The 26,832-nt window shown below is 40.1% G+C and overlaps 1 protein-coding gene across 4 annotated transcripts in view; it reads right to left on the reverse strand.

The window, feature by feature from the left end:
* ZDHHC3 (zDHHC palmitoyltransferase 3) overlaps positions 1-26,832 on the reverse strand; it is a 33,997-nt gene that overhangs the window by 5,734 nt on the left and 1,431 nt on the right. For 3 of the 4 annotated variants that reach the window (XM_054631112.2, XM_054631117.2, XM_077178128.1), the window contains exons 2-6: positions 16,378-16,707; positions 13,531-13,655; positions 10,266-10,362; positions 8,287-8,368; positions 6,389-6,519 (exon numbers count right to left, since the gene is read on the reverse strand). In XM_054631112.2, the coding sequence (XP_054487087.1) occupies positions 6,389-6,519; positions 8,287-8,368; positions 10,266-10,362; positions 13,531-13,655; positions 16,378-16,683 (741 nt within the window). In that variant the 5' untranslated portion in view covers positions 16,684-16,707. Of the gene's footprint in view, positions 1-2,068; positions 3,731-6,388; positions 6,520-8,286; positions 8,369-10,265; positions 10,363-13,530; positions 13,656-16,377; positions 16,708-26,832 lie in introns of those variants that run through there. The other variant, XM_054631134.2, reaches the window with a different exon arrangement.

Genomic DNA, 26,832 nt, shown 5'->3' on the forward strand with positions numbered 1-26,832 from the left:
ACTTACTGTGTGAGCATCTGGAAAGAAGGAAAACAAGCAGCACAGAGCAGGAGGAGAGACAGACATCAGGCATTTAAACCCTTCCCTGAGAGCACAAGCTTCAACCCTGCCCGCAGTCATTTGTGTAATCCGCTTCAATCCCTGCTGCCATCTAGACTGGGAATACAAATTTGGAACATTTCTGGGCAGCAACCCCTCATTCCCTTCCCCCAAAAAACACTGCTCACCTGCTCCTATCAGCAGCTGCTAACCAAGGCAAGGTCAGGCTGAGGTTATGCTAATGCCAATTAGGGAGTAGTTCATCAGAACAGCCAGGGGCATACTTTCTCTCTCCCAACCTGACCTCACTAATCCTTCACAGCATGTATTCAAAATAAACAGAAGTTTTATAATTGTATCTTGATCTAATTTTGGCTGCTGGCCACATGGTCAGTAGGGCATGAGGTTATGCCTTAAAAAGAATCTAAGGGTGAGGGAAGGAATGCACAGCTGTTGAAGACATTTAACTACTATTTAATTAAACTTTTTAAAAAGAAATATATTTACATAAATCTCTCACCATTATTTTACAAAGTGAGAATTTTGTATATTGAATTAAACCAACACCTCTTTCTCTTTCCCATCATGCAGCTATTCCACTTAATTAAAAAAAATTGCTTAGAAAGCATCATCTTTCCCTGTTTCAAATTACATAATTTTGAACCAATACTGAAAAGACATACAGTGAGAAATATAAGATACTGGACATTCCTCTTTAAGTAAAAGGCACAACATCGCAAACATGGGGACAGTTAGACAAGTTGACCTGTGACCACTGTGACGCTGTAGAATAATACCCATTTCTTCAATTAGTGCCCTTGGTATCTCCTCCTGCCCAGTGCCAGAGGAGGATGGTGGGCTGCATGGTCTGACCCAGAAGCAATCTGTAGGACAGCTCTTGAATGTTAGAAGAAATGCATTAACGTCTTTCAATGCACTTTTAAGATGTGAAAGGAAAGAGCAAACCAAAAAGACAAGCATTGAGACAAATTGATGGTTAAGGAGAAGACACAGGAAGCATTGCCATTAGAAAATCATGATTAAGGCAGAAATTCTTTTACAGCAGCTCCTTCACACATTTCTGCACGGAGCACCACTTAGTTTTTTAAAACAGAAGTGCTCTGATTGAGTTTGTCCTTCAATTTCTCTTGGCCACACTAAAACAGAACCAGCACCTGAAATCAGGTAGTCCTGACCAAGAAAATACTTCCCATCAGCAAACCAGTAAGTCTGCCTTTCTCATACTAATACTGACTTACTTTTAGTACCATTCAAATTGCATCAAACAAAGTCGTACAGCACAAGAAAACCCGAAGGCCCAGGTTATCACCACACACAGGACAGTGGCATTTCTGTGATGGTGCCTCATTTAAAAGACAAAACACACGGCTTGATCTCAGTACTATATAATGCTGTTTAACAATCTGCATCTGGTTTGAAACAAGAAAAACACAGTAGTTGCACATTTTTCCACAATGGTCAAAAGGCCAGAACAATATAATTAATCTCCCTCCAGAACACATAGTCAATAAGGGTAATTAAAGTAAGCCCAAACTGGAACGTAAAATTTGTGATCAAAACAATTTTTGAAGCAGTGAACTACAGAGAGATGCATTCATTAGTTAATTGCCTAGGTGACTAAAGCCTCTCCCTTCAATATATTCTGATTTTGCATCAAGGCAGCTTTAGGGCCAGATTCTCTGCCAGTTCAAATTATCACCTGCACATGTCTCACTGGCTGGACTGACCACGGCCCAAGATCCAGCTTAACCATTAAGGGAGCATTCTCTGAGAAACACCATCACATACTCAAACCAGAGTTACAGCTTCTCCCAGCTGCTGAAATAAACCACTGATTAACAGATCAGTATATTATCAATTAACTCACTTTTCAACTTAGAAGTTGAACACACAAGTTAATTAACTTTTACATGCTTCTGCCTGCTTGCATACAGAAGTGAAAGTTCAGAAAACCATTACAGATTTTTCCCAAGATTTGGAACAAAGAAAGAAAGAAAGAACAGCAAACAAGTTTTTGGAAAAGTTTTATTGCATTTGTTTTCCATATGGAAGCATTAACAGATTGAAAAGATGCAGCATTCACATTACTTCCAAAATGAGACATCCATTAAATTTCTCCTTCCCTGATTTCCCTCCCTTCCCCCGTGGCTTTGAAGCAGTCTAAGCAGGTCAGTTTCCAAAAAAATATTTTAAGCCAAGGAAAGAAAAGATTCCTTGGAAGTCACAGATGCAGCTGATTTGTGTATTTCCTCTGTTTGCAATTCATTTAATGAGCCCATGGGAGCTGTGAATCAAAAATATAAATAAAATTCCTGCCTGAACACAAGATGTTGTAATTAACATTAACAGTTGGAATTATTAATGGTTTAGCTCTACCTGTTTTTGGAATGCATTCTGTCCCTCCCACTTTTCATCACCACACAGTTCATAACATCATGCATGCTCCTTACCATAAATATTTCCCAATTTCAAACCCTTACACATATATGTGCGTGTGCTTACACACATACACATGTATGCATAAACAGGAGAAAAGATTTACAAAGCTCTAAACCAGGGCAAAGCTAACAATATAGAATCAACCACCCTGGAACATTTACACATCCCATCAATATTAGTCTTTATAGTAATCTGGGCATTCATGTCAGTTTTTCACTTTAACACTGTTTTGCAGGCATTGCTCTAACAAGTCATTTACCAAGACAAACACACATCAAAAAACATGATTCTGCTATTCTAAACACTTGAAAATTAGCTTTCTTTCTTTCCTGGAAGTGTAAGGCATGTAATAATCCAAAGAGTCTTCTAAATCTGCCACAGTTATCCTACAGGGGCAACAATTTCCTGCACACAAGGGAGGGAACAGATAAAATAATGCCAGAAAGATGGAATCAGTTCTGTGGCTGGAAGGAAAAAGGAGGGTGGAGTGAGAATTGGTTTGGCAACTTTGAAGTACTTTAACTGTTTGTGATCACCAGGTCAATTGGCTCACTTGCTGTGCTGCCTTCTGGTCTTGCACCTTTTGGTACATGAAGGTGCTGCTCCCCTGTTCAAGTTCACTTATGAAAGAGCAATGTGCTCCTTCAGGAAGTCCAAAGGTGTCTGTGTAGGGCTGTTGGCACTCACAGGTCATCCACAGAGCTCATCACAGTCAGGAGACAGCATGAGAATTTACTCAGAAGAGGTGGGTCATAACAGAGAAGAGAGGATTCCCTTCACATTAGTTATGCCATACAGAAAGCAAAGAGAAACAAATGCCAGTAAAGTTAATGTGATAAAAAAGGAAAAAAAAAGAAAAAGGGAAAAAAAAAAAAAAGCAGCAGTTTCAGCCAGAGATATAGAATTATCTAAAATGGTGGAACACAGGGTTTTTTTTTCCTCTGCAATTATCAGCCATTTAATAGACATAAAAAAGTTCATTTTGCTTTTTGTTTTAAACATTCATGGAAAATTTGTAACAGTAGTGCTGTAATATGTTTCTATTTTAGTGGAAATGCTGGTCAGGAATTCCTCAGACCACATATTGGTATGGGTCTGCTTTTCCTTGGTCTGGTGTTGCGAATGGGCTAAGCCATGCTATAGAGAACGGATGGCCAAATACTGCTTTCATGTTCATCCATTTTGTTTTTTTAGCCCATCTTCTCTCTTCCTTTTTCAACTGTTCTATTCCCTGAAAACAGAAATATGACATTTTCAGTCAAATACTCAGGTTTTGTAGCTCTGGATTCGGGGAAAGGTCTCCTCTCAGTTACCCCTCATCCGAAGGACAGAGTAAGAAAATACAAATGCATCTGTACTGCCTTTCCTTTTCTTCTCTCTGCTTTATATTAAAAAATACTAAAGCTAGAAACTGTTCCTTGGAAATAAAATTTGCTTCCATTTTCTTCAGACCTACATACTTCAGAACCATTTTAAGCTCTGCCATCCAATTGCCTCTGATGTCAATAAAAAAAACCCCACCACTTAAAACCAAACAAAAAGTATGTGCTTTAATGGCTGAATGCATTATGTGCTAACCAGATGGAAAAGTTTTAGAAGAAACCATTACAAGCTTGCAGACAAAAACAAAAAAAAAAAAAAAAGGACCAAAAACCCCACAAACCCAAAGATAATCTCTGTAATGCTCTCAGATTCACCAAGCAAGTTCAGGAAGTGCCCATGGCTCAGTGTAGCTGAGTCTACCTGGTGCCTCTTCATGTGTCATTAGAATCACTGCTAAAACATGCATGGGCTGACAGCAGGGAGAGAGGGTTAAATAAGATACTGATTTGAAGAAATCATTGGCATTGTTTAGTAAAGGTTAGAGGCAGAACAAAAATAAGCTGTCAAGCAATCAGCTGAAACATTCACTAGTTAAACATTAAAAAGAAAATAAAAACCCATATTGTGTCTGAAGCCCAGGAAGTGAATTTAGTCTTTCAGGAAAGCCATTTATGCTTGCTATAGAAGCCCAATGAGTAAGAGCAGTCACTGGAGAGCATCACTCTCCCACGGGCAGCAGCAGCTGGCAGATCACCCAGTTCCTTGACTCTGCAACTTTTGCAAGGCAAGGTTCCTCCTGACCTACATGTGTCTCCCATGCTACACAGAAATGCAATGCAATACATCTGTGTGCCTCACATCACTGACGTTGGGAGCTCTGATGAACAGAACATGGGGCAGCTGCAGGAGTTGTGCTGGTCCCTGGTAATGTCACCTCCAGAGACAACAGCAAAATGCCAGGGTTCTGGGTCCCTTCAGGCAGAGAGGAACCATCCTGGCAGGACAGCACACTCAAATTGAGGAATGAAGTCTCCCAGTGACTGGAAGAGAAAGGTGAAAAAAGGGCAACATACGGCCCTGTCTCTAAAATGCAAATTAGAACACTGTAAGAGAGCACACCAAGAAGCACTTCACCTGGAAATATTCCTCTGCTCAAAACAGATTGCTTTCATACAGCTAGCTCAATGCTAGCAAACCAACAATGAGACATTCCATAGAGCAGAATCCTTACTGGTACATATTAAAAAAACACCCAAAAATAAAAACCCACAACCCAGTGGGGGAGACCATATTTCATTCCTTTATTTTAGAATGTGGCATTGTTCCTTTAACATCTACGAGTCCCCAGAACTACACTGGAAGGGAAAATCTGGGGACTTATTTGGGTGCCCAGCTGTAGGAAGCAGTTTCTAAAAATTCTTGACAGGTTCCAAAGATAGAGAAATTCAAATGATGATTTCACAGGCAGCATTGCCAATTTACACACTTTCTGCTGAACACAAGCTCAGCAGGATCTGTACCACTCTGTACTTCTTCCTGGGGCTCTCCCCATCAGAAAGCACAGTGAAGTCTTCCTCTGAACACACACAGGTGGAACATCAGCCTCTTGCAGAAGCCAAGCATTAAGGAAAGCACTGCAAACAAAGGCTCAGAACAATGGGCTTGTACAGCATATAATGCCAGTCACAGCTCTCTGACAGCAGCAAAAACATCTACTCTAGCTTCAACTGGCCATGGGCAAACAAGGAGAAAGAAACCTAAAGGAGGCAGGGGAGGAAAGAAGAGCTGTCCCTCTTTTAAGACTATCACGTCTCTCCAGCCACTCTGGTTAATTCAATTACCTGAGCATGCTTGGTGAAGAGTGCAAGTATTCACAAGTGTGGCAACACCCCCAGGAGTCACCAGCTCCATCTTTGCAGAAGTGAGCAATACATGGATTTAGGACTGCAATATTACTATATCATCTCTACTATGCCATCTTCAAATCAGAGATGGCTTGGTGGATTTGCAGCAGACTGTATCCAGCAGTTTCCATGAGCCTACTCCATTCCCTTTTCTTTTTCCTTCTGGCAAGAGTGTTTGAACTGCTGAACAGGTAGCTAAGGCTGGAAAATCTTCTAGCCTAAAAGAAGTGTGCGTGTGTGTTCCTCCCCCAACTTCTCATCTTGGCTTTCCAGCCTTTCCAGCACATAAATCTGTGAATAGTGACAACCAGGACACACAGCTGAATTTCAGACAATACTGATGTAAAAGCACTTCATTAAAGGAGAAAGGTTCTCCAATCCACAGGGACAAATACTCTCTACAGAGTAACCCCAGCTACCTATGCCTACCTCATGGGAGCTACTGTCAACACAGCACTCCAGCCAATACACAGGGTACTGTGTCCCACAGGAACCCTCAGAGAGCAAAATCCAGCACTGTGCTAGCTCAGCTTTATTACACTGCATCTCTCCTCAGAGGGTACATGGGTCTCCCTGTGCCATGAGGCAAAACCCTGTAGCCCTGTAGACACTGTTTCTACAAATGGTGAGAGACAGGGTAAAGGAGAGAGTGAGACACCCACCGTTTCATCAGTGCAGATGGAGTGTACTTGGGTCCCAAACATAACTGAGGTGAAGATGAGAAATAGGAGAGCTTCAAAACACAAGAGGATGAGTAGAATCACTGTAGTTGGTGGAGAGAAGGAACTACATTCTGTGAAGACAAAACAATGGAGTTGGAAGGATAGACACCAAGTAATGCAGCTGCTGCAAAACACCCACTAAGCCATGAATTTCCCATACCCAAACTATCAATTAATTATATGAACAACATTCCCAGAAAGATACACAGGGAAGCTCTGACATTCAACCATAAAATGATCACTCCCTCAAATTTCAAAAAAAGTGAAAAAGCCCACCAAAACCCCTGCAACACTTCAAGATTGCGACTTTCTTTTCCACTTTGGTGTTTCCCCAGCATACCAACTAGGATGCCATTCTCCTCCATTTCACATGGAGGTTCTTTCTTAAATCTTAGACTTAACAGATTTTCCACAGTGATAAGTCCATTAAAAATCTCAAGCTGGCAGTCAGGACATGAGCATATGTAGCACCAACATAAAACCAGGGTGTGCTTCCTTTCATAACTGTTCTAAGCTGTAACTAAAAGAAGGTCAGATTAAACCAAGTTCCTATTCTTCCTCATACTCAACAGTGCAACCTCAAGCAAGAGCTGAAAAAAGAAACCCAAGAAGGTAATTAGAAAGGAGGAGCAGAAGAAATTAATGTTATAGGGCCAAAGTCATAGTTGAGTGCTGCAAAGTTACAGTTGAGTGCTGTAAGTGCCAGAACATCTCCAGATTTTTCCAAAATCTAAGACTCTCACCAAAAGCCTGTATTTTTCTAATGAGATCTTAGACTTAAACAGATAATCAGGAACTAACACAATCTGCACAAACACAAGGCAGCTGGAACAGCACATCCATCTCCTAACAGCTTTGCTCTGCCACCTAAACCTGGGACAGGTAGGGAAGTGCTTTCCCCACAGAAACAGGCTCTGAGAAAGGACATAAGGGATATATCTTTTAATGTATCCTTCCTTTATGGCCCTGGCCACTGCAGTCAAATGCAGATGTTCTCAGTGACTGCTGGCAGCTGTTTTACAAAGTTTTGAAGTGCAGAACAACCTTTTCAAATTCAATTCACATGTGTATCCTCTGCAGTACTATGATCTAAAACCAGTCATGATATTGAGACTACTACTGCAATCCCAAGGGAAAAAAACCCTCCTCTTTTTCCAAAAAAACTCACAGGCAGTACACACGTGCACACACGTTCTTTGATACCTTGCTGTTCAACTCAGCATTACATTAAGGGTTTCCCATATCCATTTGTGGTTTTAGGAACATACACAGACTGACTTTGTGAAAATGTACTCACTGACTACTTCAGAGTGAATGCTGAGGTTTTTGGTTTCACTTTTTTGAGCTGCTTGGGCTCTGGTTTTGGTTTGTTTGGTTTATGTTTTTCTGAGGAAAAGAATTGTTTGTTCTTGCAAGGGTGGATTTTTGGATACGAGCAGCATGTTTTCCTGGCAGTCTTGCAAGAATGATTCACAGTACCCTTTTAAAAAAAGCATACACATTCTTCTTATCTTTTGCTAGCATTCAGGAAATTAGTGCTGTGTTCATGCCAACAGTAGGTTATTGCACACATATTCCTTAGGTGTCTTTACATATCAGCTTTTTCCTAGGCACTATCAGGTGTAAGTTAAAAGAGGACTTTTCAGGACAGAGATTCCAGCAGCTCAAAAAGAATTATGAAGTCCTAGGAATGATCATTAAAAAGACAAAAAAAATTAAAAAATAGAGATAGCATAGCAGAACGTTGGTAACGTTCTTCTGAAATAAGCCAACTGCATTTTAAGTTCTTATTCAAAGGATAATCTGTTATTTTAATAAGGTATTTTGTTTATACTCACTTGTCCAGTCTTCTTCAAAGCAGTACAAGAAGTGAAATCCCACCATGATTAGGGCATGCAGGGAAATCAGTGCTATATACATCTGAAAAATGAAGGATGTAATACAGGTATCAAGTGAGTTCAAAGACCAAAATGCTTTATCTTCCCAACACTTTATTTAAAAGCACAGTGCTAAGATTTCAAAATAAAACCAAACCACAAAACAACTCCAAAAACTATCAAGCTCTCCCATCTCCCCTGAAAAAGCACTGTGAAGCTGGCAAACAGCATGACTACATAGACTCATTCTCTCCTTTGAACAGCTCTGAGTGAACGCAAGGCAGGTGCTGAATCCAACAGCAGCTGAATCCAAAGCCCAGCCTCCTGTGTCCCAGAGTGGCCTTCCACACAGCTCACTGCCCTTAGCTCAGCTCAGCACTGCACAACCTTCAGAGAACAGTAACACTGATCAAGGTATCCAGTTGCCAAAGCCTACATCCTTGCTCTTGACAGCACGACAGTTTCCCAGAGAAACAACAGTCATTTTCTTTTAACCAGAAAATGCACTTTGTTTTCCAGTATGAGGGTCAGAAAAATTACTTTATTTTTTTTTAGAAGTACTTTCTCTGAGGCAGGCACTAGCATAGAAAGTTTCTCTCATGCCTTAATACTTCATACTTAATAATTTTTGGTTTAAACGAGGTCTTAGCTTTGTAAGAAAAACTGTATGTAACAAAAAGTTAGAACAAAAGCTATGTGCAATGTCACACATAGATTATAATTTACTAAGGGGTAAAAAAGTTACTCTTCTGAACCTACAAACTCTGACAAAGATAGGAGTATAGCAGAAGTGAGATTTTGTAACAAGAAACACCTCTGGAAGCAATAAAAGGCAATAGTGGAGCATTCTGGTTTTCCTTGCAAGTTGAGCATGTTGCTGCTCTTTCACTTCCTCATGTATTAAAAAGAATATTCAATAACAAAACCAGCAACCCTTATTTTGTTTCTCTCAACCAGATTAAGTCTTAAATACAGTCTGCTAGAAAGTGGATATCAAGTTCTAATAGTAACTGAAATCCTTTTGAGAGGACTAGAACACCTAGCTCACTTCTCAAGGTTTAAAAAAAACCTGTTTGCTCATAGGAAAGAAATAGGATTCATTTTGTTCTGTAATCCACATCTTTGCAAACCCCACCATAGAACACTAGGCCTGTCATTTAACGGAAAATCTCCTCCTTTCTGCTTGGTAATATGAGAACATACTTCCTCAAACCTACAGATGTCTCAGAAGATTTATTAATAAAACAGAGCATCACTGAGACTCAGCCTTGTAATGTTCACACTACTCCCACGGGATATTTGCAGTTCACTTTGATGAAACACTTTTCAAACCTTCCAGAAATATCCACTGTTCAAGTTTGTACTCCTGTTTTCTTACTCATGATGCTACAGATATAGTACAAAAAGTCAAGCACCTCCATGGTTTTCAAGTACAAAAATAAACCACTTGCAATTAAAAGGTGGATAATTCTTATCCAAGGGGATGCAGACTTCCCACTCCTTCTTTGAGATGTGGCAACAGCTCTTATTACATGATCCCACACAGATACTTGTACAACTATAATGTTTAGGAACCCTACATATGGCCTGGGATCCTACCAGCCAGTGTTTGATGTAAAAGGATGGCCCCTCCCTCAAAGAGCTCAGCACCACAATACACTACTCACATTACAAAATAGGTGCTGAACAACCATCAATGCAAACCTCAAAAACCCCTGACAAATGCTTCCTGTGATGCCTCTTCCTATTGCTGTGGATGGATGGTGGGGGGGGAGGTGTTTCCTAATTAGTGAAACAGAAGCCCACAGCAGGTCCCCATAAAGTTCTTCCAAAACACGAAGGAAGAGAACACCAGCCCTGGGAGCTGCTTCACCAGACTAGGCACTACATTTCAGCACTTCCCACTGGACAACCTCAATCATCACCTGTGAAATACTTACTGTAAACAGTACAAAGTACTTCTGGTTATTCTCTCCCACACAGTTATTGACCCACGGGCAGTGATGGTCCATTTTCCGAATGCACCTCTTGCAAACACTGAAAGAACACAGGTCTTCGTTAACAGCACTTTTCATTCCAAGAACACAGGATTTTACAGGGATTTGGGGGACAAAGAATTTCAGCTAAAGAACCAAAGGCCAAATCTGAACATAAAAGAATTTACTTGCCACCATATTTATATTTGTGGTTTGCTTACTTGACTAAGCCTGTTCAAAATGAATCATACAATACCAAACCACCATTGCAAAAATTAATGCCACACACCAATGGTTCTTTCCAAAACATGGTTTGAACAATACATTCAGACAGATGGAAAAAAAAATCTGTGATTTTTTTTAGTTTTAATCTATTTGGCCTGTAAAAACGTCCACAGATTAAAACTAAACATAAATCACAAATATACAAAAGGTAGTAATGAATAAAGATACTTCTCAGAGTTGCTAACAACAAACTCAGGTTTATTTGCCAACATTTGCTGGTAGCAGGAACTTGCAATCAAATAAGGCATTAGGAAAGATTCTTGACATCAAGCAGAAAATAGCTGTGGCAGTCAGTCAGGAAGATGGTACCACAATAGACATTCAAGGTGAAATTAGATGTTAAAGTACTTCACAAAACCAGACTAATGAAATCAAAATTCAAATTCTTGCCAATGTGCAAATTGTGGCTGGAAGTCAAATAATTAAAACGTTATTACTTTATATATTACTCTGAACATCATTCTCTTGCTTAGTCAGTGACTGCTTCAACACACATAATAAAGGAAGCCTTTTTCTCTGCTGCTTTCTCATATGATAGGAGACGAAAGCCAGTCAGTCTCCTGATACCACATTGTACAAACAAGCACAGAAATCAAATATGAAAAAACACAAAACCCCAAAGCAAACAAACAATAGACCCAGAAAGGAAAGAGCCATTCCAGAACAATTCTGGCAGCAATTAAACAGAAAGGACTAAGTGCTCTGCTAATTTTATTTTTCTTCTTATAACAAAAAGCATCTTGGCCTCAATATAAATAATAAACTTCAACACCCAAACACTTAAGGGAAACTCAAACAAAAACATAAATATGTTCTTATCAGCATGTATGATAAATAATAGAAAATCTCTGTCAGAACAGCCTTTCACTCACTTTAATTGGTGGAAGGGGATAATCCCCAAGGATATGGGCTATGCCTGAAAAACAAATGAGTTGCTATAGGCCTGATCCTAAATGAAAGTCCAGGCAAGCACATCAGGAGCTCCTTCTCCTCAGGCAAACATGGGTGCCGTACTATCTGTCAGCCCATGTCCAGTGGGAAACAAGAAAAAGCCACCTTTTGCCAGAACAAGCAGCTTAAAATTATTTGGAGCTACATGGGGTCTAAAATCAGCAGGCACAGTAAAAGCAATTTATCTGCCAGCTAATGTACTTTGTAAGACAAGTATCTCTCATTGTGATTAAAAAAAAGGAAGGGGTAAGGTGAGGAAGATGGTGAAGGAGGAGGATGCCTCCCTGTGTGCAGGTGTGCACACCCTTCCCTTGGGCTCGGGAGAGGGCAGTACCCAACCAACCCTCCAAGTGCTCCTACTTCCCCAGAGGGACAACCTGAAACAGCCATGGCACAGATGTGAAAGAGGCAGGAGAGGAGACTGGGAGGGGAGTTTTATTCCATGTACACGTACCAAAAACAGTTGGATGACAGGGAGAACAGGAAGCTAGCTGGTGGAAAAGGAAACACAGAAACCACAACTAAACACTACAGGGAGCAGGGATTGCCCATAGTCAGACACTTCCCCCATTCAACCACCCAGCTTCCAAATGCTGGCAGGACTAGTTTAGTGGGCACAGGGGACTCACTAAATAGCACATCCATCAAAAACACCCTGGTCCCTCTGGCACACAGCTAGCAGGATCTCCTGCTGATGCATACATTCAACCTTGGTGTCTTAAAGTCTAATAAATCTCCTAGGCCACAAAAAAGAACTGTCTGACTGAAGATTCTCAATAGCATCAGTGGTGAGTGGATCACCTTCCCAAATCTTAATGTCTAAAACCTTATCTTAAAGGACAGAAAAAAGGACCACAGCGACAAGGTTTTGTGTTTAGCCAGAGTCAGTCCTTTTCATTTACACTGTGAGTCATCACCAAGACAGCATTTTAGATGCGAAGTTTCATTCATAATTGAAAAGCTGTCAGAGGGGATTTTACAGTAGCATTAATAAGTGATAGGCATGACCACATTGCTCCTGCTGAATAACCAACTCCCGATTTTCATTAAAATTTAAAAAATAACGAAAGCCAACAAAAAATAAAAACATCTGCAAACTGAAGCTCTGAAAACAAATATAAAAAAAAGCAAATAGCAGGACAAGTTTGCTCAGCTCATTAGCACATATTTCCCTCCCCACAAGACCACTGCACGAATCAGCACTAGCCCAGATGCGAGCTCTCTCTGTATGTATTGGTTTTTGAGTAGGTAAGGAAGTGACACCAGTGCAAACTTATTAACTACTTACTGGAAAGCAGGTTCGCTTGCTTTAAAAGCAGAAGAGAATTTTAGGAAGTAGTTATTTTTTTGCTCACTGCCTTTAGTACTAAAAAGCTCACTACCAGTTACTGTCTTCCGGGAAGTTTATCCTACCAGAAAAAGAAAGGACATGACAGATCAGTAGGCATACTGATCTATCACACAGCACAAAAACAAAGTCACAGCACTCAATGAAAATGTGGAAGTCTGAACTCTTAAAAATACATATACGGTTACCTGCACTTCAGTTTTAACTTAAATACCACTTCTAAATAGAATACATAGTTTGACAAATGGGTTTGTGGATAAAAACAAAAATGGAAAAGACACTGACCCTTTGGGAGACGTTTTATGGATTTCTATGCATTTTGGTATAGAATGTCTCTTTTCAAGTCATGTTTACATGAAAATTTATGGAATGTCAGTTAGAAGTCTGGAACCAAGGCAGCACTCAAAAATTGCAAGTGTTTCTCACTTTGCACAAAGTAGCCCTGGCCTCCTATATATGAACATTTGTCAGAAAAGGTATGAGATTTCTTGTGAGAAGCTTAAATGTGTCTGGTACTATTGGCAACAGAATTTGCATGCCAATCCCTCAACTGACCCACTGCAGTGTCAGACTGCTATAACAAGGCACAATGGTGAATAATTCTTGAGGTCTTGATGCGACAGCCCTCCTCAGAACAGACTTTACCTGCAGTGATGTGCTCTGTCAGGTTTGATGCTACAACACTTTGGGCACTTGTAAACCACCTGTCCTGGCTTTAGCTGTAAACTCTCGATGAACTCTTTTGTGGCATTACCTTTGGGTACAGCACCCTGCAGGAAAAAAAAAAAAAAACCAAACCAGGAGATTAACTTGTGCACTTTGTGGCTGCTAAGAACAGGATGACTTAAAACTATGGGAGGGGCAGAAAGAAAAAGAAATAAAAGTTTTCCTAAGATCAACAGAACAGAGTTTTAAGAAGAGCAAGAAGATTCAGAAAAGAAATTTAAATGTGGTCTTAAAATATGGAACCACATACTTACACATAATTTTGGTGGGGCTCTTGTTGTTTTTTTTTTTTTTTAAATCAATAAACCTCCACTTAAGCAATTAGTCTTTTGTAGTCCTACAGTAACCTTAAAATATTTAAGAATCCTCATCCCTCTTTGCACATCAACAAATTTATCATGCCAGTGTTTCCTAACACACAGAAAACTGCAGATGTTTTATGCCAGTAGAAGCAGCTTCTTCAGAAGTATTATTGTGTACATTAAGAGTTGCTGGTAAATAACTCATGTATTTATAGTTATGCTTCCACTGTGTATTTGCTATTTAAATTGGGGGTTAACATTCAAACAGTGAACACTACGAATTGTCACACCTGAATAAGACCAGGTAAAAAATTCTCAGCTGTGCAATTTCCACTTCAAAGTATATCTTTAAATAGATAACATATTGCTGCTACAGGAGCCCAAGTTCATGAGTTTACAGTTTTTATAGGGACAAAAACTTGCTCACAAAAAAAAACCCCAAAAAAACCAACAAAACAACAAACAAACCAAAGAAACCCCCCCTGCTAAAAAAAAAAAAGAGCACCATGAAAGATGGTGTATGAAAACACTGCTAGTACATTGGCACAATTTACTTCTGTGAATTTAAGGCTTTTTAAATTGAAATAAAAACAGAGATGCAATATTTCAATAGATTTCTGATGGAAGAGTCACCTTTCAATACATCTATACAACCTCCTAAGAGCAATAAACAGGAGTGATACATGAGTGAGAGAACTGCACATCAAACCGGTAGTGTGAGACTTTTTAAAGCAATCTTTGGGGGCTTTTTCCCCACAAAAACCACCCAACAGGCCTGACTAATTTAAAAATTACCAAACCAATTTCCACAAAATTGCTACAACTCATGTTCTCTCTCTTCAGTATGCAGCAAAGCTCAAAACTTTAGGAATGTTTTTAGCAAGGATCCACTGGAAGAAGTTTTTAGAAGGACCCACTGAAATGCAGACACCCGCTATCAATTGTGAAGAACTGAGTTGTTAATTTATTTATAATAAGAATTCTTCTTGTTTGCCTCAGCAGTGCTTTTTGTTTCATTCTCATCCTACATATGCCTCTAGTTCCCCATGTCCTAGAAGCTTCCTTAATCCCAGACTCACTTTCTGCCAGATGTTAGTGCATCCCTTCTCTGTATCTTCCATCCTGCATTTTATTTAGCTGAATTCCTCATTATAAAAATGAAACAAAATCCCACTGGCTCTCCATCCACATACATAAATCCCACCTCACACAAGGAATTAACATATCTTTTCCCAATTACTCTCAACAGAAATCGTATCTGCTTCTCCAACACTGCTCCAACTAGCCCATTTCAAAATACAGCTTTTGTTTCACAAGAAACAAAACTTGCTAACTCTGCAAAGTTAGGTCCCTAAGCATAAAAATCACACAACATACAATAATTAACAACCATCCTTAGGATACAAACTATCTAACAAACTGCTGCAACCCTCCATTCTCAAGTCCAGAAGTTTCAGAGGCTGAAGTACTGCTTACACTTCTGCCCAGCAGCAGTAGCATGCAATCCAACAGTCTTTACCACAAATTGTGAGAATACCCCAAATCAAGCCATTTCTGCAGTGCTGGGGCTTCTGGAAGAGCTACAATATAAGAAACAACAATTGTACTGAAGTCTCAACATCACCTAACAAGGTTTCAAGGGGGAAATAACATTTGGAAGGGACAGAGTTATCAGAGGCACACCACCACTCCCAACAGCAGCAAGAACATTTGTGAGGAAGGAGAAGTCTAAGCTTGCCTTTCCTTCCACTAACTAGTGAAGATGGGGTTTTGAACTGAGTCTACTGTCCAGAGGTTATTAAGGAAAATAAACCATCACAGGCCATTCAGAATTAGCATCATGGTGCTAAACTTTACCTTGTCGCAAACTGAAAGATGAGAGAGCAGCAGATCTGATCTCTCAAAGCAATGTCCTAAGGATACATACAAAGGGATCTCACAGCTCTGATGCTCCCCAACTTGCCTAAGTACTGCCATCTCATGCTCAGACCGTATTTATTTCAGCATCGTCCAATACACTCAACAAAATCAGTAGAATGAGACATGGTAACACAGCTTTTCAAAACAACACATATTCTGCTCTATTCTGCTGAAGCAATACTTGCCAAGGCAGACAACCAAAACCAGCTTTTCCAGCTTTCCTATTTGTCAAGACACAACAAGCCACAAACACAAGATCTGCCACTGGGGAGAAAACAGCATTGGAGAGAAACACTCTCCTTCCCAGTGCAGAAAGAGGAGCTGCTCACACACCAGGAATCTAACGCTGGGTCCCTGACTTTGCATCCGACTTGAGTGGGACGAAAAATTAGCATACCATATCAGCAGCCTCACTCAGCAGGCTGACACACAAAAGTTATTTAAATCTGCCACTCACTCGGCAACTGAGTTACCCAACATCTAGCAGACAAGAAAAACACCGCCTGTTTCTTTCCGAGACACACGGAGAGAGGTGGATACTTACTGGATCTGTCAGCATAGCACGAAAATGTGAAGCCAAAGCGAGGAAAGCCAAGGTGTTGAACAGTGTGCCATTGATGACACTATAAACATAATCTCTCGATGGAACTAGCATGACAAGAAGGACTACAAAGTCGGCATAGAACACCAGCATCCAGGTAACGACAGCACATGCAATACCACAGCCATCTCGAATAAACCACATTGTTCCCAGGGAAGCGCGGCTAGGAGGTGGAACACACTTTTCCGGCTGGAGGTATTCAGGTGTCCTTTCAATATCTCTGAAGCGGTGGACTGGAGTAATCATCATAGGCTATTATGTCCATACTTGCATCTGAAAGAGAGTCAGAAACAGTGCTCACTGCTCTGCCAGACATCCAGACCTCTGTTCACATAACGGCACGGTCATCGCATGGGAAAATTGCAGAAAGTGAGATGAAAAAGCAAAAAAGGTAAATAAATCAAACATAAAATAATGGATTGGGAAACCACACTCTTGCGCTTATCGGAACACTCCTTACTCAGAAGACTCTAAGTGCTTTTAAGAAGTGCTTAATTACACACTAGGTCTACCTGTGTGCCACCTCCACCTCCCTAAGTGGAAGGCAACAAGTATTTTAATGAAGAAAAAGTCATCAGGTAGGAGCCAACAGGAGCGGCCACAACAGGAACTGAAGCAAGAAGTCAGCACTGTTACATGAGGGGAGAAAAGTCCTGTCACAGCTGGCAGGGTCCCCTTTTTTCTGCTTCATATCTGAGGAAGGGAAGGGTCTTTCCTACACATACTGGGAAACTTAGCAAGTGGATGAGGTTTCCTTCCTCCTTACCCACTGACTCCCAGCTTTGGGGTAAAAGTGCAAAAATAAACAGCAGTACAGTCAGATTTGCAGGAACTGATTAAGAAGCAACCCAGGAAATATCTTGACAGGAACTTCTAGTCTTGGCTGGAGGATGTTATTTCCCAACAACAGCTCTTTCCCACTCTCACCTCCTCCTCTGGCCTTACATCCCTTGGAAGTCTTCTGCTTTGCCATGCCTCTCCCACCACCTTTGCTCCATCCCTCAATAGCATTTGTTTTGCTTCCCATATTCCAGCCAACTCCACTCTACTGTAGCAAGAGGACCAACACTGACATTGCCCTGTCCTCTCCTCTCCAGCTCTGCAGACACCTTGTCAATCCAGAGAGTAAGAGCCATCTTGGAACCAGGAATAGTAATGCTCCAGGTATGCACCAGGATTGTGTTTCAGTGTAACTCCCACCAAATGTAGGCATTAGAGAAAACAGAGAGGGTGCTCCTAAGTCTTTGGCAAGGCATCAATCCATCTGCACTCACTCCATCCACCACTCAATGCTGGAGCACACCTGGAATGGTACACTTTGAAAGCAGCTCTTTACCCACCCAGCAACCTCTTCCAAACACACTTCTACTCAGAGTATTTGCTTAGGGCTCTAAATGTTTCATAACACTACACCCTCTAAAGACCCACCTTCTACAAAAATGGCTGCAATAATTCTACTACTAAATACACTGAATTGCAGATCCCTGAATGGAAGGTATCAGCTTCCTGCTATTTCAAAATGTAAGGCTTATTCTCATGGCTTTGCAAAACAAGAGTGTTCATTATGCCATTTAAATTCAGAGAAAATGTTCACTGCTAATTATTTTTTCAGTCAAGAAAGTTCACCCTAAAGCTCTTTTTGTCATTAATTGTTTAAAAATGGATATATTTTACATAAAACATAGTAAAAGAACTGCAGAAATCCCTAGGACTTCAAACTTTTCTCCAAATCTTATGGCTAAATTCTGCCAAGTACAAGAAGAAAGCTCTACTCTGCCTAACACCAGCCTAAATGGAGATGCTGCTTCCCCTATCTCAACAGGGAAGGAGGTGATAGTTTACTTTTCAGCTGTTCTTTTAAGAAGACCAAATTCATAAGAGGACAATCATTCTTTCACAGTCAAAGAATAAGGTTATTAATGAGCAGGGTGATTAATTACATCCAAGCACAAACCTTTGTGCACCTGACTGCAAGTGACACAAAGAGAGGTACTGGAACTGCTGAGAAGCAGTGAGAAGCAAAAGCCAGGAGCACAAACCTCCTAGGTGCACAGAAGCAGATGAACTAGATAATTTACAGTATTTGTTTTCTAGCACAACTCTTATAAATAAACTAGGAGAATTAGGTATTTTCTTATCTTTCACTTTGAACATTTAGTATGCTGCCAAGCAAGTTTAAGGTGGTTTATGAATCTGAAGAAAGTCACGTGAATTAATGTTAAAGCATATCAGTCTTGTATTTATACACACATCCCACAGAACAGAAATATCAAGATGATAATGTCCTTGTGAGGATGTCATTTACTTTGACAAGAAAAAAGCCCACAACAAAAAACCCACTCCTCATTCACAAAATTCACATAACACGTTGTAATTACTCTGTATTTTAACCACAGCTATAATTTAGCCTCGTGATTTCTGATATTTAGGAAGACAAGCTATGTAATTTTTGTAAATAGCGATTACCCAAACAATCTGGCAGTCTAAGTTCAGATACCTACTAGTATATGCATACCTTTTCTCCCTTTTTTCACAACTGCTGTAAGGACAACTATGTATTCAAACATTCACACAGACTTAACAAGTATTTCAAAGACTTAGTTCTTCCACTCCCTCACTCCCTCAAGAAAACAGGTTAACCTTCACTGTGTTGTTTAACAATCTTATTAAAATTGCTGTGCTTGTTTGCCAGCTCAAAATAAAACTGACATAATTAAAGACTCACACCTGACAACACTGTTTAGTTGACAAGAACATCACATTACACTAAAAAGTAAGAAAAACTGTAATTTAGTGTTCAACTTTCAATTGAAAGTTTAAGCTTGACACATCAGGTACAGTAACAAGCTGGGACAGTCCTGAACACAGACTCTCAGGATTTTTTGCCTAGACTCTGAGCCTTTTCCCCCCACTAAGGTTTTGTATCCCAAAGCAAAGGAATCAAACAGTCACAGGAAAAGCAAACTCCTATTTAAGAAAGGAATCCGTTTGACAAGTCACCTTAAGGTCAGTATGAGCAAAGGCTGACTGAAAGCTGAACAAATACTCAGTGATTAAGCTGTGGGTTTAGTCCTGAACAGCACACTTCAGCAGTGAAATAAAAATTAATCTCTTTTGCAAGTGCAGGAAGTAGCTTCACTCCAATAATAGTTTCACTCCAATAAAAGTCCTACAGCTCTCTCTCAGAGAGAATAATAATAATAATAATAATAATAATAATAATAATAATAATAATAATAATAATAATAATAATAATAATAATTTATTACGCTAAACTGGGGAAAAATTAAGAAAAACCTATTGCTGTGTAACTGTCTAAGGAGAAACTGGAAGGAGCCCTGAGGCCCCCTCAGTCTGAAAGTCTGGAGACTCAATTCTGCAGGGAGTTAAGAGGACAGAGCACAGGCCCCTGATTGTGGCTAGAGGAAAATTTTATTATTTAATGTACTCTGCCATTTAATGCTCGCTTTAGAGGCCTCATTAGACAACCAAATAAATCAGTACATAAACACCATACACTGTTTTGAGAAATACATATGTGTTTTAGTGTTCATTATCTTAAGAGTCAAGCTATAGGAGCTTAAAGTCTCAGCTTCTCTCCTACATGACCTGGTTAGTGAGGTTTTTTTTAATTCCTTGCTCTTATATATACAAACATCTGTTTTGGTTTATGTTATCCAGTTTGGTATTTTCAGATAAATAATACAACAACCAAAAAAAAAAGGTTGTAGCAGGGTGGAAGCAGTAACTTGCCCTAACTGGTTCGCCCTTCAATCATGCTGCATACGAACTTAATTTATAATACAGATGGAATATGTCAGCTCCTCCTGCTCTGGAGCAAACAATATGTAAACAATGTAGGCAAAGGGCTTAAGGACTTAATCTTGGTGTCAGGCTACAAGAGAGGCCACTAGGTAAATGTGAGATACAATGACAACACACACATCAATTCAGCTTAATGACATGACAGAGCAAAGATCTTTTCTTGTTTTTTTTGTCTGGAAGGCATTTGGCAATACAGGAACAACCAAAAAACATGTAATACATAAGTTAGAAATGTAAACAAAAATGAAAATCTACTTCCTGCTACAATGAACACTTAAAATATGCTACGACACCCTATATAAACTGTCTTTTTACTTGCCATAAGCCATGTAAAAAAAAATCTGGTTTTTAATTGCCTGTGACAGCTAAAGAATTTGCTAAGAATGTACAAACAAATGATATGGGCCTTCACCCAGTAAGTGCCTGAAAGCTACCTGAGGTTCTGATGTAAAACTTACAGCAAGCTTAAAACCACCATCACTGTGAACCTGCTGATTTTCATGTAATTATTCATGTTAGTGAAGTCAAGCACATGGGTATGACTTGCAGAACTACAGCATTACTATGTACATTGCAACCATTTCCTCTATTACAAGTCCATTAACACTGAACTCGAGGAAGAGGTTACATTTTCATTGTGTCATATGAACTAGGTGAATTTCAAGTTCTGCCAACTACATGAAAACAATACTGAGGGGAAAAAAAAGAATAAAAAGAAGAGAGATCAGGGCAGATGGCAGACCTTTTTTAGGTTTTCAGTTTGGTTTTTAATTTACTTTAAAGAAATACTTCCAAAGAGCTTTTATGACACACAGAGTACCTTGAGAGCTGACAAACAATACTAAAGTTAATTTTTTATCATCAAAAGGAAGCAGACATACATAACTAGGCTTACTATATTCACGACAGCTAAGGCAAGCAATCTAGATCCACAGGACAGATGTCCTTTTAAACAAAATCAGTCAGCTCCAGACAGACAGAAACTGCAGAAGAATTAATTTTTAAGTTTATTTCATTTTTTCTGCACATAAAACTGAATAGATTAAAACACTGCATATTTAAATCTTCCTTTGCAAGAGACATAAGAGAAGGTGAGTTTCCTAACTAAAAGGGCTTTTACCTATGCTTCTCCTGCCACATTTCCATGCAACCAAAATCTAACAAGCTTGTGAAAACTTGCCAAAGCACAGATAATAAGAAAATATCAGTATTTATATGTATTTTTCTAATGGCTCCTGCAAGGCCTAAAAAGCTTTTTCTGATCTGCAGGAGTGCAACAAAAGAGGCCAGCTATGCTGAGAATTTTTGGCAGTCTCCTGCAGATTCATCCAGATATCCATTGGCATGGCAGTTTCCAACCTCTGGTTTACAAATCCTGGAGGGTCAACGGGACACATCTAACAAGTCTGTGAAAGGCAGCTAAAAAAAGCAAACCTATTATTAGCAGGCTCAAATTTGCTACGGAGAGCTGTACTTCCATTGGCATATTTTCGGGACTCCACACGTGGTTAAAAATACCAAACAAACAGCAAACACAACAAACCCCACCCCAACTGGGGCTGAAAACCCAAAGGGGCAGAAACCTCCTGTTGGGTTACAATGGCAAAGGCAGCAGGGAAGGAGCGGGCACGGAAGTTAACGCTGTGCTTACGGGACACCCGATGAGTCAGATCGAACTATCACAGGGCAAAGTCGGCGCTGCCAGCCCTCCTCCAGGGGCAGGGAACAGGACTGTGCCTACCACAGATACTTATTCACTTTTCTCCCGGAAATTCAGGAGTATAGTTACAGCCTAAATATTACATTACCAGCTATGCATCTGCCTTTAGCAAAAGGCTCACAAACATCTCAAGAGTCTCCTGAATCTTTTGACTCCTGAAGTCAGGCAATGGCAACACTTTCAGTTCCCATACTCAAGAAAAATGGTGTAAAGAAATCTTTAAAAAATTACAAGGCTTAAAATATATTTATGTTTCCTGAGGGTAAAAGCACAGGCTTGGATTACCTCCCTTAAAAAGGGGAATAGAGAGCAAGTTAAACCAGATGATAACCAATTTATAACATTTTTCTATACATAAAGGGAGTAAATGGCTGCAATACAATGCTTTACAGTAATTGTTTACAAAAGTGTTTATAACATCAACTATTTTGATGTTATTTTTTAATTTTAATTTCTTACTTCAAAGATGCCACACATGAACAAGACCTTAGTAAATATGGCTCATGCTAAAATCATACTTTCATTATTTTTATTAGAAGCATCTTATTAGAGGGGAAGATTTAATTGAAGTCATGCCTTCCTGAAGAACACATTTGAATAGGAGAGCAAATACACAGAGGAAACTTCTCCCTAAGGAGAGAAAGGGGAGGGGGAAATTACATCAAAGATGTCTGTCATATCTAGAAACTCCATCCTGAGGGTTTGGATCAGACTGCACCTCAAAAAACATGCAGCCACATAAGGCACAAACCCCTCAGTCCTCCTCTAATTTACATCAGTGTAGATAAGAAGCAACTTCAACAGTGCCAGAGGAATTCCATGAAAGGAAAATAAGGCCATGTTTTCTGAATTACAAATACAGGGGATTCCCTATCCTGATGCTTGTGGCATGCAGTCTCTCAGGGGGGATGGGAACAGCTCCCTGGTTAATGTCTGTATCATTTCTGTTTAACTAATGGACATGTATCGTATAAATAAATTATAATGCAATAAAGACTGACCTAAGAGTCTGAGTTATCTGGTGATTGCACCCCCACCAAAAGGCCTGTCAGCTGCCAGCCTGAGCAAAGGAGAGCAAAGACAATGTAGTTACTGTCCAAGGTACAAAAACACTGGACCACTATGGATGAGTGACAAAATTGGGGCAACATGTAGAAACAGGGCACAAATCACAAGGGCATCAAGACTGAGGTCAGACTTGGATCTGACTTGGACTAATCACAGTCAGTGATCTTAATAAGTCTTTCATCAGAGATAGAAGGTACTTTATAAAACTGTCATTAAGTAATGAACCATTACAAAATAACTGGTCAGTTTTTAACTATCAGAGCTGCAATGGCAACAGAGATATTCTGTTACTTCAATCTCACAGTTTCCCAATAAACCAAATACACACAAGCTACTTAACCCACGTCAAAAGAGAAATACTAATCCTGAACATACCATCCTTGTTGCATTGCCACCTATCTAAAGTTAAGCACTGGAAGGAAAGAGCAATCGTGCAGGAGACTGCACCAGGAAATAGAAAACAACAGATGGGGATGTCATGCTTTCCCACAGCACTGCAGTTATCCTGAATGCACAGCCTTATGAGAGACAAAACAGGAGAAGCTGTCCTGGTCTTCTAGACAGCTCTGCAATTTACATGCTGACTCAGGACCTAAAACAGCAAGCCACTGGATTAGGAGAACGTAAATTCTCAATTTGTCCTTTATCAACTTTTTTTTTTTTTTAACAAAGACAAAAAATAAAGGGAAAGGCTTATCTATAAAACTGGTATTATTTTTAGTTTCAATTTAAAAAACCACACAACTTTCATGGCATAAGGAATATGTTTTGCAGAGCAGGAAAGAGCTGCAGCTTTAAAGTTTTAATCATAATAAGAAGCTGGCAGAAACCCTCTAGTCTAAAAACATATTTTAACTACTATCTTTCAAGGCAGAAAGAGCACTTTAACTACCAGACATAGGTTTGCACTCAAGATGGTCTATCGCAGGATTTGGCTCTCACCTGCTTTTGCTACAGCTCCCTCTTCACAAGCATGAACAAGTCACTCACTCTCTGATTTTATTCCCCTGCCTGTAGTATATTATTCTGCCTTGCCACATATGGGTAAGTAAAGATGTAGGTATAAAGGCTGTAAGGCATTTAGATTTCAAATCTACATACTACACCTAAGCAGATCCCTAAGCCAACTACAGAAAGTACACAGGGCATACATTAAAATAGCACATTAAAAACACAGGGACCAAACAATTATCACCTCTATCCTGCAAAGTTAAAATCACAACTGGAAGAAACATATGCTGCTATTTCAGAGAACTGGAAAAACCTGCAGGTTCAAAGTTGCTGTAGGTTAAAGCTTTTGAAACATAGCAAAGAAGATCTGAGTTGGCAAACTAAGCATTTCTTGTTTTGCTCACTTTAGCACTGGCAAGCAGCAGGGATCCTTGGGATCCTTACTGCCATAAAAAATAGTTCTGTGTGTAAACCTTAATTTTCTTTTGAAATACAGAGTTCAAGACAAGACCAGCTACCATATATAATATCTCCCTTATCTATTCTGTACTGTATTGGACATCTGTAATTCAAGTGGGCACTGCAAAGAACAAAGAATGCATATCACATTACCTACCTTTATCATCTGCTACAGTCCTCTCTGCAATCTATGGTAAGGTACTACTGCCCTCCCACTAAGCCCACATATGTCTTTTTTTACCTTTTTTTTTTCCAAGAGTGTAGTATTTTACACTACCTTTACTCACTCACACTGTTTCAGCTTCAGCCCACTTGTTTTAACTTCTGCATGCTGCACCACACTTAAGATTGGTCACCCCTGTCAATTCTGCATTATTGCAAAACTTACAGCTGAACATGACAAGCACACCATCCACCACCAGCCCAGGAGCAGGAACATCAATAAAGGCCTTGCATTTCCTCTCATTCAACATTCCTCTGTTGTCAAAGGACCTTAACAGTGAGTCTTCTGTGTCCTTTTTTTACTTGCTGTTTTACTTGCTCCTGGAATAGCGCTTCCCAACATTTTTCTAACTGAACTCTGCTGCTGTACCCTTCCCTCTCATTTCCTTACCTTTCCATACCTATCCTCTCTTTCTTTTTTCCCCCTCCTCTTGCACTTCTACCTCTTCTCCTGTAACAGCACGGGTTCTGTACGGTCACCCTGGTGGTGCAAAGAGAGATATGGGGTCATAAGGCTAGACAAATCTCTCACTCCAGTCTCCAGAAGCACTCTCAAGCAGCCCCCAAGCTGGGGGCACAGCCAGAAGCAGGCGACAGGAGTTAACACACCAGTGCTCCCATGCAGTGAGCCAGCACCCAGCTGCACCTTGCCTCTAACACCTTGCACCTCACTAGCAGGGAACTGCTGCCATATGGGGAGGTCTTTGGCACCCACACCCTGCAAACAAGCTGGCTCACGTTTCTGGACTCCCTCTCAAAAGGACAATGTGTGAAGTGTTACTGGCAGACTTGCTGCACTGCAGCTCCAGGCAAGGGCTATCTTCTTTCCTTATTGCCTGCACTAACCCGGGAAACACACAGCTTCAATTAGGAAAGCTTTAACTTCTTGTTTTCTTGAACACAACCCAAAGCTTCAGATCAGTTACATGCACAGGTTAAATATGATGTTCCAGGTACAATTGGTCACATTTAGTTTCCTTCAACCAGCTAAGCGGAGGATGGGGGAAATAAAAACTGACAACAAGCTATTCTGTTGTGTCATGTTTTACATTATCTGCTGTCTTCTGTCAGGAAGGCAGAAAAACTGTATTCCTGAATATTGCCCTAAGAAAAAGGTCATGTCTACACTGCAGAGGCATCAGAGAAAAGCATAAGCTCAGCCAACTAACATCTGCAGAGACTGGCTGAGCTACAGCCAGTCCATTTTCAGACTGACACCACTGTGGGTGCCCATCTAGTCTCCTCTACAGGAGAGATGCCCTGTCACAGCTGTATGGGAAATGTCTGCACAGTAAAACTGGCTCCATGAGCAAGTCTTCCTGAAATAATGCAACACACAGGTTTAAACTGCATGGACTATGCAGCACTGCTAGCTCCTGTTCTGCTGGAGGCGCACAGCAATCCACCCATTGAGAAAAGTAAATTCATATTAGGTAAGAAAAAGCAATTCACCAAAGCTGAGCTACCATTGCCCAGGATACACACACACTGCTGAAGACTGTCAGCTGTTCCCCTTCGCTGACGCAAAGGAAACTGCCCAGAAAAAACACATAACTACTTGGGCACAGCAGACCTGCATCTGCTGAGGAATTAGGCATTCATCTTCTTGCAACCTACTCCCATTATCTGGATTAAATTACATTTGTGTACAACCAAACAAGCAATTTCAAACTGAAATAGACACCCTTGCCTGTAACTATATCACCTTAAATGAAAATTAAAAGGAAGCAGAAACATACATGAGAATACCCAATAGATGTTATTTCTATGGATCCTAAATGCCACAACAAATTTTGGGGTTTAGGCAGACCCTGATATTTGCCCTTTCATAAACCTATAAACACACAAGAGTTTCTGGGCCGCACCTTGTAAATCTCAATGAACATTCAGTCAGACACAACTTACTACCAGCAGCAGGTCCCTCTGGTGTGACAAACACTATTGCATCAGTGAGGCAGCACCAAGAGCTACGCTGACAGAGTCATGGCCTTTGAAGGAGTGCATCTTTATTGCACATGCGTTTTTAAAAAGATGTAAGAATGGCGTGGCTCCCCTTATGATGACTCTTATCACTGAAATGCCTGTAACGCTAGGCAAAAGACTTATCTGTCTTTCAATAAGCAAAGGAAAATATGGTCCTCACTAATGCCTTG

The sequence above is a fragment of the Agelaius phoeniceus genome, chromosome 1 (genome assembly GCF_051311805.1).
Source record: "Agelaius phoeniceus isolate bAgePho1 chromosome 1, bAgePho1.hap1, whole genome shotgun sequence".
Lineage (NCBI taxonomy): Eukaryota > Metazoa > Chordata > Aves > Passeriformes > Icteridae > Agelaius > Agelaius phoeniceus.